This window comes from Microcaecilia unicolor, chromosome 1 (genome assembly GCF_901765095.1).
Source record: "Microcaecilia unicolor chromosome 1, aMicUni1.1, whole genome shotgun sequence".
Classification (NCBI taxonomy): Eukaryota; Metazoa; Chordata; class Amphibia; order Gymnophiona; family Siphonopidae; genus Microcaecilia; species Microcaecilia unicolor.
The window spans coordinates 22195536-22217478 of NC_044031.1; the positions used below are offsets into that span (position 1 = coordinate 22195536).

General features: G+C 44.9%; 1 protein-coding gene across 1 annotated transcript in view; it reads left to right on the forward strand.

Annotated features, from left to right (window-relative positions):
* Nucleotides 1-12419: 12419 nt before the first annotated feature.
* Nucleotides 12420-21943, forward strand: part of LOC115463507 (gastrula zinc finger protein XlCGF26.1-like) — a 169343-nt gene continuing 159819 nt past the window's right edge. Inside the window, exons 1-2 of the mRNA XM_030194087.1 lie at nucleotides 12420-12494; nucleotides 12923-13049. Of these exons, the coding sequence (XP_030049947.1) occupies nucleotides 12923-13049 (127 nt within the window). The 5' untranslated portion in view covers nucleotides 12420-12494. The remainder of the gene's footprint in view (nucleotides 12495-12922; nucleotides 13050-21943) is intronic.

Genomic DNA, 21943 nt, shown 5'->3' on the forward strand with positions numbered 1-21943 from the left:
ATTATATCAGATCATAAGTTCCTGGGCCTCACGATTTATGGCCTTTGCCCTTTGACTCTACTCCAGGGTGCATAACTGTGTTTATTATCTACACTCTTTCTCTGGCTGCCGATGAGGGTTTGTCTCTTGAGGTGCTGGGAGAAGGGCAGAAAATGAGATCCGGGTCTGGACTCGGAGGTTTCTGTTTAATCCGCAAGTGAAAGGAACAAAGAAGAAAATACTCCACTTTTTCCACACCTGGGTGGGAATGAACACACTGATGATAACATCATAATCATCACCACAAAGGGGAGTTTCACACAGAAGGCACTGGTCCTAAGGAAGTGAGATAAAACAGGAGATGAAGTGACGTCAAAACGTTGAAGGCAATTAGTTTACGCTGTTTCTCCTCCTCTACGTAGCCAGTCATCCCCTTACATACACAACAAAGCAAACAAACCTATGAGCTGCTGCATTTTTTTACATATTTATTTATTTATTTATACATACATACCCCACATTCTCCAAACATGTTTGGTTCGATGTGGCTTGTCGTTCTTTACTGTTGGTAGCATTTTTATTTAATCTCACATTTTCAAACATACCATCTTGTGCAGCATACGGATGTACACAGAAGAAGAAGAATGGAATAACTTTTCATAGGTAGAGTAGTAATCAAACATATAAATGGCAAGTGACTGACTCACCTGCAAATGCGCAGTAGAGACTTCCCTCTCTGTCCCGCCCTCGCGTCAAAACGTGATGACGTCAGAGGGTGGAAAAGAGAGGGAAACAAAGTCGGACGCCGCCGCTGGAGCCTGGAAATGAACATCGCACACAAACTCCACCCTCCCCCCCATCCCCGCCGCCGCTCCCGCCCCCCTCCGTATCGGGCCCCCTGCACTGACCTGACAGCGCCTCTCACCTCCGTGTGGAAGCGCTGCAGGCAGCAGAGTGACATGTCTTATATAACCTCCCTATCAACCCACTCATTACTTTACCTCACCCATTTCTATTCTTCTATCACCTTCTCCCACTACTCCAACCAGAGTTACACCTAATCACACTGACCACCCTTCAACATCTTCTGTCCTTCTGTGACTGTTCTCTTGTGCTTGACTGCTTAAATATTTTAAATTTAAATGCTTTACTTTTTGTCTATTAGATTGTAAGCTCTTTGAGCAGGGACTGTCTTTCTTCTGTGTTTGTACAGCGCTGCGTACACTTTGTAGCGCTCTAGAAATGTTAAATAGTAGTAGTAGTAGTAGTAGATTTTCTTTTCTCCGCCCTTTGTGCCTCGCCTGCCCCTATGCTTGGAATAAACTTCCTGAGCCCATACGCCAAGCCCCCTCCCTACCCATCTTCAAATCTTTGCTTACAGCCCACCTCTTCAATGTTGCTTTCGGCACCTAACCTTTACACCCATTCAAGAAATCTAGACTGCCCCAATTTGACTGCCCTATTTGACTGACTGTACATTTGTCCTTTAGATTGTAAGCTTCTTGAGCAGGGACCGTTCTATGTTAAACTGTACAGCGCTACGTAACCCTAGTAGCGCTTTAGAAATGTTTAGTAGTAGTAAAGGGTCACTAAAAGAGACATCAATGTTACGAGAATCAAGTGCTCAGTATTCAGAGTTTCTGTCTATCAAGTCATTTATTTACTTATTTATGGCATTTAACTCCCAAATTAAACATTAATTAGGTTGAAACCTGGTAGCATTTAAAATCTTTTTTTCCCCCTGTGCTTAGATCAAAAGAGAAAATGGTTTGTGACAACTTGCTCCTTTTGTTTTGTGGAGTGCAGTGGTATATTATAAAAATGCACTTAATATTATTTACTACTATTTAAAAGAAAGATATTAAATAATGAGGGCAGAGCTACCTTCATGCGGACGTCCAGAGTCAGTCTAGGTTTTGAACAGCAATTTTTCAGTTATTACCCACATGCAAACACAATTATAATGTTAATTAATAAGTTTTGGATGTTACTGAATTATATTATTCAGTCTCACTATTTCCAGTTTTGGCACAGTATAAGTTATCACAAGGACAAAATATAAGAAAACCAATGGATTGCATTAGGGGCTTATAGCCCATTTAGTTATGTTTAAACAAATGAGAGATCTGCATGAAAGAAAATATTTATTTTTATTATTTTGACTTATGAAAACCTGAAACATGTTCAAAACAGAATAATCCATTTGTACAAAAGAGATGAGGTGAAAATGTGATTCCATGTGCCCCATTGAAAGGAGAGTTTCATTTTACTTCTAATCTTTATAACACCAGGCTTCCCGAGGCAGATTACAACAGTTAAAATGAACCCATCAGTAAACAGGATATCCTCACTGAAATTTGATCATGTATTACTGTATTGTATAGAACAGTGTGGAAAAATGAGCACAGAATGCAGCCTTTATTAGTGCTGTTTCCACCAGCTACAATAATTTTTGAAGCTGATTTAGTGATACTCAGTTTTTATTTAATGAATCCACCATAAAACCCTGCTCGACCACCTAAATTGCATCCTATTCTACAGACCACCATGCAACTGGAACGAAAGTCAGGTGAACTTCATGGATTGTATCCAACTCCAATACACTAGTATTAGGAGACATTAACATAGTAAAAAAACATAGTAGATGACGGCAGAAAAAGACCTGCACAGTCCATCCAGTCTGCCCAACAAGATAAACTCATATGTGCTACTTTTTGTGTATACCTTGATTTAACCTTCACCTTGAAGACCCAAACTCTACCAACGCACAAGAATGCAAGGACTTCCTTCATCTATGTGATCTTACATGGCCACACATGCAAACAACCCGCGCAAAGGGTCACACACTCGACCTCATCTCATACAAACTGTCCACTGATCAGAACCTAATATAACGCAAACTAGATGGACAGAAACACCATGGACCAACCATTACAAACTAAACCTATCCCTAAAATGGCGGAAAGGGGGTTCTCTCCACACACAAGAACACACAACTCACACCACGAGAGGCCAAATAGATCCGGATACTTTCTGGCAACAGATATACAACAATGATTGGACACAAACAGAATCCATAAATTACCTCTCAGAATGGGACAAAAGATGCAGACACATACTAGACGAAATAGCACCCTTACAAACAAGAACTTCTCATAGACACAACTCGACACCGTGGTTCAACGAAGAATTGAAAATATTAAAAACACAATCTAGGAAACTGGAATGCGCTTGGAAGAAAATAAAAGACAAACACACACTCAACGCATGGAAACAACTACAAAGGAAATACAAATACGCAATAAGACAGACCAAAAGGTCATACTACAAAACTAAAATTGGGCCAGACTCCAAAAACACAAAGAAACTATACCATCTCGTGAACAAATTACTAGACACAACGCCAGTTATCACAACCAACACTGACACCTCATCTGCAGACAACCTTGCTAAATATTTAAATGAAAAAACTGCAAACCTACGCAAAATCTTACCTCAGAACAACACAGACATAGAAAACTTCATCAATTGTCTAGACCCTTCCCTGGGTGAATACCCTGCTGACTGAATATGGTCAAATTTTGCTCTTTTCAGCGCCGACACAGTTCCCCAGGCGATTAAAAAATACTCCAACAGCCACTGTCAATTGGATACCTGCCCCAGCTACCAAATACAATCTGCCCCCAACCGCTTCATAACAGATCTCACATCCCACTTAAACTTCATGCTTCAGCAGGGTATCTTCCCTAAAGAAAAGGGCAAACTTGAGCCTCAAAACTAACAGCTTTTAGAGATTCTTCTACCTTTACAGATAGTCTGCCTGCAGACAACAGCTCTGTCTCTTAGGCTTATTCCCTCCCACCCTTCCCCTCTACCCACCCACCCCTAGAGTGACATTTCATAAATAGCCTCTCTGCAGCCAAATTATCACTACTGGCCTCTTCCAACTACATCTATTCCTAATTCATCACCTTCCCCCAGTAGCCCAGCGTACCAGTTTCACCCATTCCAACATTCCAGTGTTCCAGCAATCCAATTCTGCATGACCATGGCCCTTATACACACTCTCTTCCTGATGGTGTCCCTTCCCAACCTGCTTCTTAACCCAAAACACTTTGCACTGCTGCTACACTTTACCCTCCCCTTACCCTCATCACCTCACCTTCTCTCCTTTCCCCTTCCTTCTCCTTAGCCCTCAACTTTCAACATTTCCTTCCTGCTGTTGACCCATCTCCATTCCTCCTATGCACATCCCGCCTTCGTCGCTCTACCTCCCCTACCCTTCTTCGTATTCTCTTACTCCTCCTGCTATCCGCAGGGGACATCAATCCCAATCCGGGTCCCCCATACCAATCCTCATCCTATCTATACAGACCACTCCGGAATGTCTCCAACCTCATTTCCATTCCCCTCTTCTCCCCCTCTTCCCTCCCCTTCTCATGCGTCCTATGGAATGCCCGATCTTTCTGCAACAAACTCTCCTTTACCCATGACCTCTTCATATCCCATTCTCTCCAACTCCTCGCCCTAACTGAAACCTGGCTCCCACCTGACGACTCTGCCTGTCGCTGCCCTATGCCATGGAGGCTACCTCTATTCCCACACTCCTCGCCCGGTTGGCCATGGAGACGGCGTCGGGTTTCTATTTTCACTCTCTTGCAGATTTCAACCCCTTCTCATACCTCAGTCTCACTCCTTCTCATCTTTTGAAGTCCATTCCATCCACTTATTCAACCCGCTGCCACTCCGCGTTGCAGTCATTTACCGACCCCCCGATAAGTCCCTTTCTTCTTTCCTCACTGACCTATGCCTGGCTCTCTGTTTTTCTTGAACCTTCATCTCCCTCCCTCATTCTTGGTGACTTCAACATCCACGTTGATGATTCCTCTGATTCTTCTGCTTCCCAATTCCTTGCCTTAGCATCCTCATTCAATCTTCATTTGTGTTCCTCTGCACCCACTCACCAAAATGCTCACTGTATCGACCCTATCCTCTCCTCTAACTGTGTTCCGTCCAGCTTCTGTTCCTCAGATCTCCCCTTTTCTGACCATCACCTATTAACCTTCACACTTAAGCACCCTCCTCCTCGATCCCACCCAATCTCAATCCCCACATCTAGAAATCTTCAGGCTATTAACCCCCTTACTCTATCCTCTTATGTTTCTAACCTTTTCTCTTCCACCACTCTGTCTAAGTTTGTCAATGAAGCTGTTTCCTCCTATGATACTATTCTCTCCTCTGCACTGGACACTCTTGCCCCTCCCATGCCCCGTCCTACTAGGTGTACTAAACCCCAGCCTTGGCTGACCTCTAAAATCCGCTACTTTCGTTCCTGTGCCCGCTCTGCTGAACGTTCTTGGCTTAAATCCCGCACCCTTGCCGACTTCGTTCATTTCAAATTCATGCTTAACTCCTTACAGTCTGCCCTTTCACTTGCCAAACAGGATTACTTCTCCCAATTGACAAATTCCCTTGGCTCCAACCCTCGACTCCTCTTCGCCACACTGAACTCTCTTCTCAAGGTACCTCCGCCCCCAATTCCCCCATCTCTTTCTCCTCAGACCCTAGCTGAGCACTTCCACAATAAAATCCGTAAGATTAACCTTGAATTTTCATCCAAACCCTCCCCACCTCTCTCTCCCTTAGTCCTCACCCCCTACTCTCCTTCCTCTCCTTCTTTTTCCTCCTTCTCTGAAGTGTCTATTGAAGAAACTGCCCTTCTTCTTTCCTCCTCTAAATGTACTACCTGTTCCTCTGATCCCATCCCCACTTACCTACTTAACACTATCTCTCCTACTATCATCCCAGTCATCTGTCACATCCTTAATCTTTCGCTCTCCACTGCAACTGTTCCTATGGCCTTCAAACATGCTGTTGTCACTCCACTCCTTAAAAAACCCTCACTTGACCCTACCTGTCCCTCCAACTATCGCCCCATCTCCCTTCTCCCTTTCCTCTCCAAATTACTTGAACGTGTTGTTCACCGCCATTGTCTTGACTTTCTTTCTTCGCAACCTATTCTTGACCCGCGCCAATCTGGTTTTCGCCCTCTTCACTCTACTGAAACTGCACTTACCAAAGTCTCTAATGACCTGCTGCTGGCTAAATCCAGAGGTCTCTATTCTATCCTTATCCTTCTTGACCTATCTGCTGCTTTCGACACTGTTGACCACACTATATTTCTGGATATGCTGTCCTCGCTTGGATTCCAGGGCCCTGTTCTTTCCTGGTTCTCCTCTTACCTCTCGCTTCGTTCTTTCAGTGTTCACTCTGGTGGATCCTCTTCAACTTCCATCCCGCTTTCTGTTGGTGTGCCTCAGGGTTCTGTCCTTGGACCCCTCCTTTTCTCCATCTATACCTCTTCCCTTGGTACCCTGATTTCATCCCATGGCTTCCAGTACCATCTTTACGCTGATGACTCTTAGATCTACATCTCCACCCCTGAAATCTCAACCTCGATCCAGGACAAAATCTCAGCCTGCTTGTCCGACATTGCTGCTTGGATATCTCAACGCCATCTAAAGCTCAACATGACCAAAACTGAACTTCTCATTTTCCCCCCTAAACTCACCTCCCCTCTTCCCCCTTTCTCTATCTCTGTTAATGGCTCTCACATCCTCCCTGTCTCCTCGGCTCATAACCTTGGAGTCATCTTTGATTCCTCTCTCTCCTTCTCTGCCCATATTCAACAGATCGCCAAAACCTGTTGCTTCTTTATCTACAATATTAGCAAAATTCGCCCCTTCCTTTCTGAATACGCTGCCAGAACCCTTATCCACACCCTTGTCGCCTCTCGCTTGGACTATTGCAATTTACTTCTCACTGGTCTTCCTCTCAGCCATCTCTCTCCTCTCCAATCTGTCCAAAATTCTGCGGCACGACTTATTTTCCGCCAAAATCGTTATACCCACACTAGCCCACTCCTCAAGTCACTTTACTAGCTCCCTGTCCGCTTCCGCATACAATTCAAACTTCTCCTACTGACCTTTAAGTGCATCCATTCTGCAGCTCCCCATTACCTCTCCACTCTCATCTCTCCCTACATTCCTCCCCGTGAACTCCGCTCACTGGACAAATCTCTCATGTCGTCCCTCTTCTCCTCCACTGCTAACTCCAGGCTTTGCTCCTTTTCCCTCGCGGCACCTTATGCCTGGAATAGACTTCCTGAGCCTATACGTCTAGCTCCATCTCTACCTGTTTTCAAATCTATGCTGAAAACCCACCTTTTCACCACTGCTTTTGGCTCCTAACTTCTACTCAATTGCCTCCCCTTGTTCCTTCTCACCCAATACTTCCCTTGCCCTTAATTGTCTTGTCTGTCTGTATTTTTAGATTATAAGCTCTATTGAGCTGGGATTGTCTCTCTATGTAAGATGTTCAGCGCTGCGTGCATCTGGTAGCGCTATACAAATGTTAATAATAATAATAATAATAATAACATCCTGCTCACCCCAATACCAAAAAAAAGCAAACGACATTACCAACTACCGCCCAGTAGCATCTATCCCATTAGTAGTCAAACTAATGGAAGGACTGGTGACCAAACAACTTAATGACTATATAAACAAATTCACTATACTACATGAGTCACAATCAAGATTTCGACCCCTACACAGCACCGAAACAGTACTACTTATTCTCCTAACCAAATTCAAGCAGGAAATAGCAATAGGCAAGAGCATTCTCCTCCTCCAATTTGACATGTCAAGTGCGTTCGACATGGTTAACCATAACATACTGCTAAGACTCCTTGATTACTTCGGAATCGGTGGTAGTACTCTCAATTGAATCAAGGGTTTTCTAACCACAAGAACATATCAAGTGAAATCAAAAACAAACACATTGTCACCGTGGAAACCAGATTGAGGAGTACCACAAGGATCACCACTATCACCGATTCTTTTCAACCTCATGATGACTCCACTAGCCAAGACCTTAGCCACCCAAGGCCTTAACCCTTTTATCTACGCTGATGATGTTACATTATACATCCCCTACAAACATGATCTGGCAGAAATCACCAGTGAAATCACATTCAGCTTGAACATCATGAACTCATGGGCAAATGCATTCCAACTAAAACTCAACACAGAAAAAAACACACTGTCTCATCATCTCATCCCAATACAACACATACAAACTCACAAACATTAATACCCCAGGATACACCCTCCCTATCTCAGACAGCCTGAAAATTCTCGGAGTAACAATCGACCGAAACCTCTCACTAGAGACCCAAGCGAAATCCACCATAAAGAAAATGTTTCTCTCAATGTGGAAACTCAAATGCGTGAAACCATTCTTCCCGAGGGAAATCTTTCATAACCTGATACAGTCAATGGTACTAAGCCACGCAGACTGCTGTAATGGAATCTAAGCGGGATGCAAGGATCAAATCATAAAGAAACTTCAGACCGCCCAAAACATAGCAGCCAGGCTTATATTTGGAAAAATGTGTTTTGATAGCGCCAAGCCACTCCGAGAAAAACTGCACTGGCTACCAATCAAAGAACGTATCACTTTCAAAATCTGCACGACTGTTCATAAAATTATTTACGGCGAGACACCAGGATACAGACCTCATCGACCTGCCAACCAGAAACACCACAAAATCTGCACGATCATACCCTAAAGCTCCACTACCCAAGCAGCAAAGGACTCAAATACAAATCCACCTATGCAACCAGTTTTTCCTACATAAGCGCACAACTATGGAACGCACTGCCAAAAGCAGTAAAAACTACGTTTGACCACCTACATTTCCGGAAAGCACTAAAGACAGACCTGTTCAGAAGAGCATACCCCACCGACCCAACATAAAAATACATGGATACCTGCGACACAACGTAACCATAGACCGTAAATGAACATTACCTGACTCTTCCTCTCCCTTTCTAAGTTCCCCCCCAATTATACCTACTATACGTGTACCTCATTCTACCAAAACATCACCTTGTATTCGTTATACCTTGTATTTGTTCAGACCGGAATCGGCTAACGCCGTTAACAGATATATATAAGCCACATTGAGCCTGCAAAAAGGTGGGAAAATGTGGGATACAAATGTATCAAATAATAATAATGATATTTATTTCTACATATGAGACGCTTTCAAGTAAATTAAAAAGCTGTCAAATAAGTAAAAAAGCAAAATCTTTTGTCCTCCACCTTTTGAGGCACTGCCTATCAAACTGGAACGTCTTTTGACTTTTTACAGATGGACCACGCATATGCAATCGGAATTCCATTATTTGTAATAATCTTTTACTATTGCTTTCAATAGCGGCATTTGCTATTGTTTTGTGTGTACTTGTAACTCCGCCTACTGGCTTCAATCCATATAATGGGAAAGATAGCTTCGTACCGTCTCCTGTTCTCAATCTAACCTCCTTGGTTTGAGGTTTTTCGACTCATGTTAGGCGCTCAAAAGGAGGTTTAATAGACAGGAGTGGAAGTAAGCCCATCTAGTTGTAAGCAAGGAAGCCAGTTTGGTTAATCTCTTTTTCCACTCCCCTGCACAGCCGTCATTGCTATTCACTCAAAACAAAGCAAGCAAACACGAGCTAGCTGCTGTATCCACATTGTCGCTCTGTATTACATAAGTACATACATAAGTATTGCCATACTGGGAAAGACCAAAGGTTCATCGAGCCCAGCATCCTGTTTCCAACAGTGGCCAATCCAGGTCACAAATACCTGGCAAGATCCCCAAAAAGTACAAAACATTTTATACTTCTTATCCCAGAAATAGTGGATTTTCGCCAGTCCATTTAATAACGGTCTATGGACTTTTTGTTTAGGAAGCCGCTTTAGCTTTTCCTCATAGGGAAGGCGTCCCATCCCCTTTATCATTTTCGTCGCCCTCTGCACCTTTTCTAATTCCACTATATCTTTTTTGAGATGCGGCGACCAGAATTGAACACAATATTCGAGGTGCGGTCGCACCATGGAGTGATACAAAGGCATTATAACATCCTCATTTTTGTTTTCCATTCCTTTCCTAATAATACCTAACATTCTATTTGCTTTCTTAGCCGCAGCAGCACACTGAGCAGAAGGATTCAACGTATCATCAACGATGACACCTAGATCCCTTTCTTGGTCCGTGACTCCTAACGTGGACCCTTGCATGATGTAGCTATAATTTAGGTTCCTCTTTCCCACATGCATCACTTTGCACTTGCTTAGATTAAACGTCATCTGCCATTTAGCCGCCCAGTCTTCCAGTCTCGTAAGGTCCTCTTGTAATTTTTCACAATCCTCCCACGATTTAACGACTTTGAATTACTTTGTGTCATCAGCAAATTTAATTACCTCACTAGTTACTCCCATCTCTAGGTCATTTATAAATATGTTAAAAAGCAGCAGTCCTAGCACAGACCCCTGTGGAACCCCACTAACTACTCTTCTCCATTGAGAATACTGACCGTTTAACCTTACTCTCTGTTTTCTATCTTTTAACCAGTTTTTAATCCACAATAGAACACTACCTCCTATCCCGTGACTCTCCAACTTCCTCTGGAGTCTTTCATGAGGTACTTTGTCAAACGCCTTCTGAAAATCCAGATACACAATGTCAACCAGCTCCCCTTAATCCACATGTTTGTTCACCCCTTCAAAGAAATGTAGTAGATTGGTGAGGCAAGATTTCCCTTCACTAAATCCATGTTGACTTTGTCTCATTAGTCTATGCTTTTGAATATGCTGTGTAATTTTGTTCTTAATAATAGTCTCTACCATTTTGCCCGTCACCGACGTCAGACTCACTGGTCTATAATTTCCCGGATCTCCTCTGGAACCTTTTTTAAAAATTGGCGTTATATTGGCCACCCTCCAGTCTTCTGGTACCATGCTCGATTTTAAGGATAAATTACATATTTCTAACAATAGCTCCGCAAGCTCATTTTTCAGTTCTATCAGTACTGTGGGTTGAATACCATCCGGTCCAGGAGATTTGCTACCCTTCAGTTTGTAGAACTGTCCCATTACATCCTCCAGGTTTACAGAGAATTAATTAAGTTTCTCAGACTCTTCAGCTTCGAATACCATTTCCGGCACCGGTATCCCACCCAAATCTTCCCCGGTAAAGTCCGAAGCAAATAATTCATCTAATCTCTCCTCTACGGCTTTGTCTTCCCTGATTGCCCCTTTTACTCCTCGGTCATCTAGCGGTCCATTTTTTACTATGTGTTTTTGCCTCCAACGCAATCTTTTGTTGGTAGCATTTGTATTTAATCTCACTTATATTTTCAAACATGCTGACTTGTGCATTACCTACTACCTTGAAAACTATTGACGAAATAACCAACTTTCGTAAATCGCTGAAGACACATCTCTTCAACAAGGCATACAAAGAAAACCCACAACCTTACTAAATCACCTCACTAACCACCCAGTTACGAAAGTCTAATTTTTATACCTATTGTTCTACATCTTCTCGCCTTTCCCTTATGTAACATTTCCACATCACTTACTGTATCTGACATCCTGGAATGACTACCTCATAACAAAACTCTGTAAGCCACATTGAGCCGAGGTGGGAAAATGTGGGGTACAAATGCAATAAATAAATAAATATACGGATGTAAACAGAAGAAGTATAATAGCGGAATAACTTTTCATAGGTAGAGTAGTAATTTGTTATAATCAGTGTGTTATTTGTTTGAGTGAATGACAATGACGGCGGCGCGGGGAAGGAGAAACTGAGACTACCCCAATTGGGTTCAACATTTAGACGTCACTTTGTCTCCTGCCTAGTAAACCTCCTTGGCCGCGCAGGCTGGTGACGTCACAACGGAGAAGCGGAGCAGCTTCACATCGAGGAATAAGCCTGTGTTCATTAGTCAGCACGATATGTGGGGCGGGAACAATAGAAGGATCCGCCCTCTAGTACTGATAAGGGAGGGAAGAGAAGGCGGAGTCTCTCAAATTCTATTCCTCTTGGAGAGATTTGAGCTTTGTGACTCCCGGGGTTTATAAAGCAAAAACGGGAGGAAGGGAACCAAGCCCTGGAAATGCTGTTGTGGAGAATGGCTGCAGAGCTTTTCCATCTGCAGATAAACAGGCAGAAGGTGGTCAGCAGATATTGCATCCCATTGCTCTTGTTCTTGAGAGCACGATTTCTAACCCAGGCTCTCTACCGACCTGGAACAAAAGCCTCTAGAAACAGTTTGAGCTCTAACTTCTAAGAGAGGAGCTGAAAGTAAACTCCACCTCTTCTCCCTTTTATCCGTGGTAGGGGGCGGAGCGGACCCTTCTACTCTACCCGCCCCATGAACCATTCTGACCAATCAGCACTAAAAGGAGTAGAGCCAAGAAAAAAAAACCAGGCTCAGCACAAGAAGGATAGCGCTCAACGGAAGCTCCGCCCCCTCTTGTGATGTCATCAATCTGTGCAGAACAACTGCAGGAAGTCCAATCTTTTCTTTCTTCCATTAATTTACAGGTTAACTGTTACCAGAAACTTCCTCCTCCAAATTTCAGCTTTTGCTCCTTTGTTCCCAGCACTGCAGGAGGTAAATCAGCTCCTCTCTCGCAATCAGAGAGAGCCCTAAATTAATTTCTAGTCTTGCAAAAGCAGAGAATAAAATGCTCAGGTAGGAGATTGTAACAAAATGACAGGAAGTTGGGGTCGGGGACAAACACTGCTGCAGCTTTCCCTAAACTGGTCCCAAGCAGACCCGGAGTTTGGACACATTGTCCCCTGGGAGATTTTGTGGCCCAGGTTCTGTGTGAAACTGGGTTTTAGTTACTGTAACTACAATTTGCTCAGAGAAATGTCTCCCTGGTGCTCTGAAATATAACCCTGTTGTGGGATCGTGTGTTATGTAATCCTAAATTCTATGTTCAGCAGACTTTTCCTTGCCCCAATGAGCACCAGCTTTGGTGCTGCTGATGGACAGGATGCAGAAGATGCTGAGTGAGTTTCTGCTTTGTATTTCAGATGCGAGTGACGTTTGAGGACATCGCTGTCTCTTTCTCCCAGGAGGAGTGGGAGTATTTAGATGAAGAGCAGAAGGAGCTTTACAGGGAGGTGATGAAGGAGAATTATCAGACCCTGATCTCACTGGGTAAGGGATAATTTTCTTTTGTTATTAGCAGTATCCCAGCATTATTATAAAGCCAAATTGCCAAGAGCAAAAAGTCGCATAGAAAATCAAATAGGTTAATTCTCAAAAATAAAATTATGTAGAAACTAGTGGAAAAGGCCCGTTTCTGAGAGAAATGAAACGGGCGCTAGCAAGGTTTTCCTCGGAGTGTGTATGTTTGAGAGAGTGTGTGTGAGATTGTGTGAGAGAGAGTGAATGTGCGAGTGTGTGTGTGTGACAGAGAGAGTGAGACTGGATGCGAGTGTGTCCGTGAGAGAGAGTGTGGGTGTCGGGCCCCTCCCTCCGAGTTCCAGGGCCCCTTCCAGTTTCAGGATCCCCCCTCCCTCAGAGTTTCAGGGTCCCCACCCTCCCAGTTCCAGGGTCACCTTCCCTCCCTCCTAGTTGCATAGTCCCCCTCCCAGTTCCAGGGTCCCCTTCCCAGTTCCACAGTCCTGTCCCCTACCTTCCTCCTTCCCTCCGAGGTGCTTGGTGGGGTGTGGGGGGGGGGTTGCTATTTGCTGTCAGCCTAAGGAGACACTGCTTGTGGCGTCCAGCAGCAAAGTCCTGTCCTGACCTACAGACAGCTGGAGCTCCCTCATACTCTTTCACTGACACACATTGACAGGCAACGGCGGGGCTGATGCAGCCAAGGGCACTTACATAGTAACATAGTAGATGATGGCAGAAAAAGACCTGCATGGTCCATCCAGTCTGCCCAACAAGATAATTTCCCGTGTGCTACTTTTTGTGTTTACCTTACCTTGATTTGTATCTGCCATTGTCAGGGCACAGACACTATAAGTCTGCCCAGCACTAGCCCAGCCTCCCAACCACCGGCTGTGCCTCTCAGTCTCGGCTAAGCTTCTGGGGATCACGGTCCATCCAGTCTGCCCAACAAGATAATTTCCCGTGTGCTACTTTTTGTGTTTACCTTACCTTGATTTGTATCTGCCATTGTCAGGGCACAGACCGTATAAGTCTGTCCAGCAGTATCCCCGCCTCCCAACCAAGCTTCTTGGGATCCCTTTCTTCCGAGCAGGATTCCTTTATGTTTATCCCACGCATGTTTGAATTCCGTTACCGTTTTCATCTCCACCACCTCCCGCGGGAGGGCATTCCAAGCATCCACCATTCTCTCCATGAAAAAATACTTCCTGACATTTTTCTTGAGTCTGCCCCCCTTCAGTCTCATTTCATGTCCTCTAGTTCTACCTCCTTCCTATCTCTGGAAAAGTTTCGTTTGCGGATAAACTTTTACCTGGATAAACTTTGTATTGTTGACAAATGATGTGAAAATACAGAGTTTAAAATTGCTGTTTCTACCAGGTAGAATAATTTCTAAAGCTGTTTTAGTGATATTTAATTTAGATTTCATGATATTCATATGTACAGATGGGTAGCTTTCAAATAAATTGTCCTTTACTTGTTAAGGTGCAGTTTATCCAGTAGAAACAGCTTTAGATGTGTTTCAGATGGAAGAAGAAAAAAAAAAACGACAATGTGGATCAGCAGCTCCTAGGTGTGCATGGTTTTGAGTGTATGGGAATGACGGCTGTGTTGGGGAGTGGAAATAGAGATTAACCAATGGGCCTCCTTGCTTACATTGTAGTAGATTGGGCCAGTTCCAGTCGTGTGTAGTAATCGTCCTGCTGCATGGGCAGTGTCCCGTTCCGGGCCCTTACCTGGCGGTCCGCGGACAGGAGCGGGAGCCGGGGCGCCCGTGGGACCCGGGAGGGCGGGGATAGTCTGCCTAGGGGATCGGGCACTGCCGCCGGCTGCCCCGAGGCCGGCGATCCACGGAAGCAAACGCCGGCCTCGAAGAAGGAAAACCGCCGGCCAAGATGGCGGCGCCGGCGTCTTCGTTCTCCTCGCTGGAGCGGGGCCGGCGAGGTAGCTCCGCCTACGTGCGCCGGATTGGCGCACCCCCAGAGAGACTCCGCCCGCTGGGCGGGAGAACCAATCCAGGCCCCTAGGTTTGCCTGGGCGAAGGGGATTGGTTCCAGCTGGCACTAGCGAAGGAACGAGCGGGGGATTTAAACGGAGCTACGGAAAGAGTCCAGTGCTTCCATTTCGTGTTTCAGAAGCCATCTCCTGTGAAGACTGTGTTTGTTCTTCGTGTCAGCTAGCTGTCCTGCTAGCTATCTCCTGTGAAGACAGTGTTTGTTCTTCGTGTCAGCTAGCTGTCCTGCTAGCTATCTCCTGTGAAGACAGTGTTTGTTCCTCGTGTCAGCTAGCCGTCCTGCTAGCTATCTCCTGTGAAGACAGTGTTTGTTCCTCGTGTCAGCTAGCCGTCCTGCTAGCTATCTCCTGTGAAGACAGTGTTTGTTCCTCGTGTCAGCTAGCCGTCCTGCTAGCTATCTCCTGTGAAGACAGTGTTTGTTCCTCGTGTCAGCTAGCCGTCCTGCTAGCTATATCCTGTGAAGACAGTGTTTGTTCCTCGTGTCAGCTAGCCGTCCTGCTAGCTATCTCCTGTGAAGACTGTGTTTGTTCCTCGTATCAGCTAGCCGTCCTGCTAGCTATCTCCTGTGAAGATGGTGTTTGGTTCCTAGTGCTCAGCTAGCCGCCCGGCTAAGCCACCTTCACCAAGGACTGTGTACTCACATCCAGGCAGGCCAGCCGTCACCCCGCGGTTCCAGCAGTCCTGCTGGCCGCCCGCAGCTGAGGGCTCAACCCTCGGTGAACGGCGGTCGCCGCGGGTGAAGATTCGGGGTGCTCGGCTGTTTCCTGGGGCCTTGTGGGGCTCGGGGGGACTTGAGAGCTCACCAACACCAGAGCGACATCAGAGCCACGACAGGCAGAGTGGGAGAGGAGAGGGGGGGTGCGGCGGAATGGTGAGCGAGCGGCAGCGGGAGGGTGGGTGAGGGGGAGTGTGGGCGGGGGGACAGTGTGCAGTGGCGATTTTGTTTGGTTTTGAGTGTATGGGAATGACGGCTGCGTTGGGGAGTGAAAACAGATTAACCAATGGGCTTCCTTGATTCGTTGAGTGTCAGTGCTCCGCCCTAATGTCATCTCACTGGCCTCCCGCTTAGCCATCTATCCCCCGTTCAATCTGTTCAAAATTCCGCTGCATGTCTTATCTACCGCGTGAATCGATACTCTCATATCACCCCTCTCCTCAAGTCGCTTCACTGGCTCCCGATCCGCTACCGTATACAGTTCAAGCTTCTCCTATTGACCTTCAAGTGCACTCAATCTGCAGCCCCCCTTTACCTCTCTACCCTCCTCTCCCCGTATGTTCCAACCCGTAACCTCTGCTCTCAGGACAAATCACTACTATCTGTACCCTTCTCTACCACCGCTAACTCCAGACTCCGCCCCTTCTGCCTCGCATCACCTTATGCCTGGAACAGACTTCCCGAGCCCATACGCCATGCGCCCTCCCTGCCCATCTTCAAGTCCTTACTCAAAGCCCATCTCTTCTCCCTTGCTTTTGGCGCCTAACCACCTTCCCCATTCATGTCATCTCCACTGACTACATAGTTTATAACCTTTAGATTGTAAGCTACCTACATTGACTACCTAAGTTGTAAGTTACCTACACTGACTACATAGTTTGTAACCTTTAGATTGTAAGCTCTCTTGAGCAGGGACTGTCCTTCCCCATGCTAAACTTGTACAGCGCTGCGTAACCCTAGCAGCGCTATAGAAATGCTAAGTAGTAGTAGTAGTAATAGTGGCTGACCTCAGATGAGCCACTGACGCAGCCATGGCTCTAACATTATGAGCCGTGACATGGCCCTCGAAAGTCAGCCCAGCTTGGGCATAAGTGAAGGAAATGCAATCTGCTAGCCAATTAGATATGGTGCGTTTCCCCGACAGCAACTCCCCTCTTGTTGGGATTAAAAGAAATAAACAACTGGGCGGAATGTCTGTGGGGGCTTGTCCGCTCCACGTAAAAGGCCAATGCTCTTTTGCAGTCCAAAGTGTGCAGCTTGCTTTCACCAGGACGGGTATGAGGATGAGGAAAGAATGTTGGCAAGACAATCGACTGGTTCAGATGGAACTCCGACACCACCTTCGGCAGGAACTTAGGGTGCGTGCGGAGGACTACTCTGTTATGATGAAATTTAAGATAAGGTGCATGAACCACTAAAGCCTGAAGCTCACTGACCCTACAAGCTGAAGTAACAGCCACCAAGAAAATGACCTTCCAGGTCAAGTACTTCAGATGGCAGGAATCCAGTGGCTCAAAAGGAGGCTTCATCAGCTGGGTGAGAACGACATTGAGATCCCATGACACTATAGGAGGTTTGACAGGGGGCTTTGACAAAAGCAAACCTCTCATGAAGCGAACAACTAAAGGCTGTCCAGAGATAGGCTTACCTTTTACACGACAATGACAAGCACTAATTGCACTAAGATGAACTCTTACAGAGTTGGTCTTGAGACCAGACTCAGACAGGTGCAGAAGGTATTCAAGCAAGGTCTGTGTAGGACAAGAAAAGGGATCTAGGGCCCTGCTGTCACACCAGATAGCAAACCTCTTCCATTTAAAGGAGTAATACCTTTTAGTGGAATCTTTCCTGGAAGCAAGCAAGACACGTGAGACACCCTCAGAGAGACCCAAGGAGGCAAATTGTAAGCTCTCAACATCCAGGCCGTGAGAGCCAGAGACTGGAGGTTGGGATGTAGAAGCGCTCCCTCGTTCTGAGTAATGAGGGTTGGAAAACACTCCAATCTCCACGGTTCTTCGGAAGATAACTCCAGAAGAAGAGGGAACCAGATCTGACGGGGCCAAAACGGCGCTACCAGAATCATGGTCCCTCGGTCTTGCTTGAGTTTCAGCAAAGTCTTCCCCATACCCCACCAGAGGTATGGGAGGATACGCGCACAGAAGGCCTGTCCCCCAATGAAGGAGAAAGGCATCCGACGCTAGCCTGCCATGGGCCTGTAGCCTGGAACAGAACTGAGGGACCTTGTGATTGAGTTGAGTGGCAAAAAGATCCACCGAGGGGGTGCCCCACTCTCGGAAGATCTTTCTGACTACAGCCATGATCAGCGACCACTCGTGAGGTTGCATTATCTTGCTCAACCTGTCGGCCAGACTGTTGTTTACGCCGGCCAGATAAACGGTTTGGAGAAACATTCAGTGTTGGCGAGCCCAAAGCCACATCTGTACGGCTTCCTGACACAGAGGGCGAGATCCCGTACCCCCTTGTTTGTTGAGGTAGTACATCGCAACCTGATTTTCTGTTTGAATTAGAATAATTTGGTTGGCTAGCCGATCTCTGAAAGGCTTTAGGGCGTTCCAGATCGCTCGCAACTCCAGGAGGTTGATCTGAAGACGCTTTTCCCGAAGGGACCAAGCTCCTTGAGTATGAAGCCCATCTACATGTGCTCCCCACCCTAGGAGGGATGCATCCGTCGTCAGCACTTTTTGTGGCTGAGGGATTTGGAATGGGCGCCCCAAAACCAGATTGGATCGAATTGTCCACCACTGAAGGGAATTCCGAAAGTCGGTGGACAGCTGGATCACATCCTCTAGATCCCCTGTAGCTTGATACCACTGGGAAGCTAGGGTCCACTGAGCTGATCTCATGTGTAGACGTGCCATGGGAGTTACATGAACTGTGGACACCATGTGCCCCAGAAGTCTCAACATCTGCCAAGCTGTGATCTGTTGGGACGCTTGAACCCTGGAGACCAGAGACAGAAGGTTGTCCGCTCTTGTCTCGGGAAGATAGGCACAAGCTGTCTCCGTGCACAACAGAGCCCCTATGAATTCCAATTTTTGAACAGGGATGAGATGGGACTTTGGGTAATTGATCACAAACCCTAGTAGTTCCAGCACTTGAATAGTCATCCGCATGGACTGTGAAGCTCCTGCCTGGGAGGTGCTCTTCACCAGCCAATCGTCGAGATAAGGGAACACATGCACTCCCAGTCTGCGAAGAGAAGCTGCAACAACTGCCAGGCACTTGGTAAATACTGTAAATAATTTAGGGGGGTCTAGAACCCCTCAAGAAGGCTAAAGTGACCTTAATCTGACTCCATCTCTAAATAGCACTAGTACTGGGGTAATCAGAGGGTTGTGAAGTTCTAAGAGAAATTGCCACTAAGAGAATTGTTAGGTGTAAGGAAAAAGATACCAGCCTTATGACAAACTGGATTTAGATTACAAGTTATACAATGCAGTGAAAGATAGCCTGAAGCAGCAAAAGCATTTGTACTTACAGCCTTTCATCATTAAGTTAAGCCCACAAATCATCATTTGGAATGAAGAGTTTATTTGCACATCAGACTTTAATCAGGTACATTCATCAGACAGATTCTGGGTTCAATTGGACAGAGCCCTGCCCTCCTTCAAATGCGTTGGGGATATGTTCCAACTCTCTGTCTAAATCTCACCCCTTTTATAGTAGTTTGTCTGAATAGGAGTCTATGGCAGGACACTTTTTGCTTAATATTGCACAACCTCTGTGGTGTCCATCTGTGCTTCCGTTTTTGTAAACAACTTGTTCCCTAATACTAAAATTATCTGTTCTAGCTCTTGCAAAATATTGTGCAACTTCCTCTTTTGTCAACATGTGGTTTTTTTTTCTTCTGCCAGAACATCTTGTTTTTAGCATATCAGTTTCACTTCCTCTTTTTCTATCATCTTATGATATGTGTGCCATAATATGGAAAATAAGCCCCATTTTAAGAACAACATTTTATCCCTCTTACCCATTATTCGTTCATTATAGGTGCCATATTCAATTAGAAAGTTATACCTGGTTGTGTTAAGACTCATTGTTCAGACCTGCTTTTTGCAGATTCTTAACTTGCAGGAAAAGCAAGTCCTTGCTCAGCCAGTCATAGATTTTTAAACCTAGCTGGTATTTTTACAGCCTGAGTCCTAAATCTGGCCTTCCACCCTTCCGGTGGGCATCCAGTGAGGGCTTCTTGCTGTAGTATAATTATACATTCCCCACTTGTCACCCCCTCTGGAGAGGGGTGACACAAAGCTCGTCAAGCTTGTCATCATCCATTCCAGAAGGTGGTAAGCTATCAAACGAGAGGGGGAGTTTTGGTCTTACAAATTGTTAGAAGGTATGGTGCAAGATAGGAAACTTCATTCTCAGGTGATATATTATTTGGGCATATGGAATTCCCTTTATATTACCCAATCCCTTGGGCCTTAATCTTGATGTTACCCCTCTTAAGGCTAACTCAAACCTGTAGTGAGAGAGGTTTTATGAATGGGACAAATCCATGAGTTCATCTGCAAAATCTCATGAAGTATAGGTATGTGGGTAATAGCAATTTAAGGTGGATCGTACTAATAAACACTTTCAGGTCTTTCTATGACTTCTATTGCATCTGTTGCATAGTACATGGGGAGATAATCTAATGTATCTATTTCAGTGGTCCTCGGAAGGAACAGTGGTTTTGATTAAGCATTGTTATGGTGGCTCAACAAATATATGGTTAGTACTCAGATTGCAGGCTGTTTTAGGTTGTAGGTATTCAGAATCCTTAAACAAGTATGAGGTTGTCATATCCAGCAAAAAGGGTCAATCCTAGGAAAATTTATATTAACAAAGGTCATGCATGGATATTGACATATGCATAATGACCTGGAAGTATGGGAAGCATTTTATATATCCGTTACCCCACTTGGAGCTTAGTCAAACCTACAGAAAGACATGCAGCTTAAGTAAGCCTAAGTAAGCCTACACCAAAGTTAAACAATTGCATAACAGGTTGATACTAACAGGGTTTACACCTACATTATGATATCAGAGCCAGTATTAGGGTTTGATGTTACCCTTGTATCGGAGAATATCAACTTCAAGTTAAATTACATCAACAGAAATAACGGGGAAACTCTTAGAAAAACATTTAGAACAATAAAGGAAATAATAGGAAAATAAAAATAAAACCTTTTCAATATATAGACAGTATTACTGCTAAACTAAAATAAGACAAAACATGAATCTATAATGTCCATAAACAGCAACAGGAAATCTCAAGTTAAGTATCAGTTCTAAAGTCTCTTTCATCGATCATGGTTGAGACGGTGGAAGCGCTGAAGAATCTGGACGGAGATCTGGAAGATCTAACAGGGCTGGATTTTCAGACTGGCCTGCTGAAGGGAGTGGCTGGTCTTGAGATGGTTAGGCTGGTAACATCTGGTTCTGCGGCTGAGTAAACACGTATATCTTTCACATGGACCCAAGACTTGTGGTCCAGTAGTTTGCAAGGTGTAAAGATCATTGCCACAACCTTAGGGGATCTAACATCATTTGGGCCTGGATAGATCGTGAAGACGTACTTGTGGTGTACAAACTTGGATCTTTCCATGTCTTTATTCTAGGCATGCACCATCATTATTAGTCCATCAAGAGTCAGAGGCTGGCAAAGGAATAAGCAAAATAACTGTATGCCTGAATGATACATCGCTATATCTTGGTGGGCATAATCAGTGTGAATTGAATAAGCAAAAATAATATATAAATGTCAAGAGAAATGAAAGACAATGTAAACATGGAGAAATCAGTGCTAATTAAGTGCAAAAACAAAAGGGAAACCATAAGGGTTAAATAATGAAAAGCCAATTTTCATTAATAGCAATAGTATATATAAAATTATATCTCCTGTTTGGTAGGGGTCAATTGCAACCCTCTTAATACTAGAAATTGGGATGTGCATAATATATCCCCACTTCTGGCTTGCATAACGTGCGAGACAGATTGGTAATTTTAACGAACACATGATCAAAATAACAATGGTTAAGTATATGGAACAAAATAAGTACAAAAACTAACAATAAAAATTTAGAGATGATGGTAAATGTTCAAGTTATTGATGTATGGAGGGCAATGTGTTGCCATCTATCGCCAATAGATATGGAATCTTCACCTGCGATGACTAACATTCACCAAGGGTTGAGC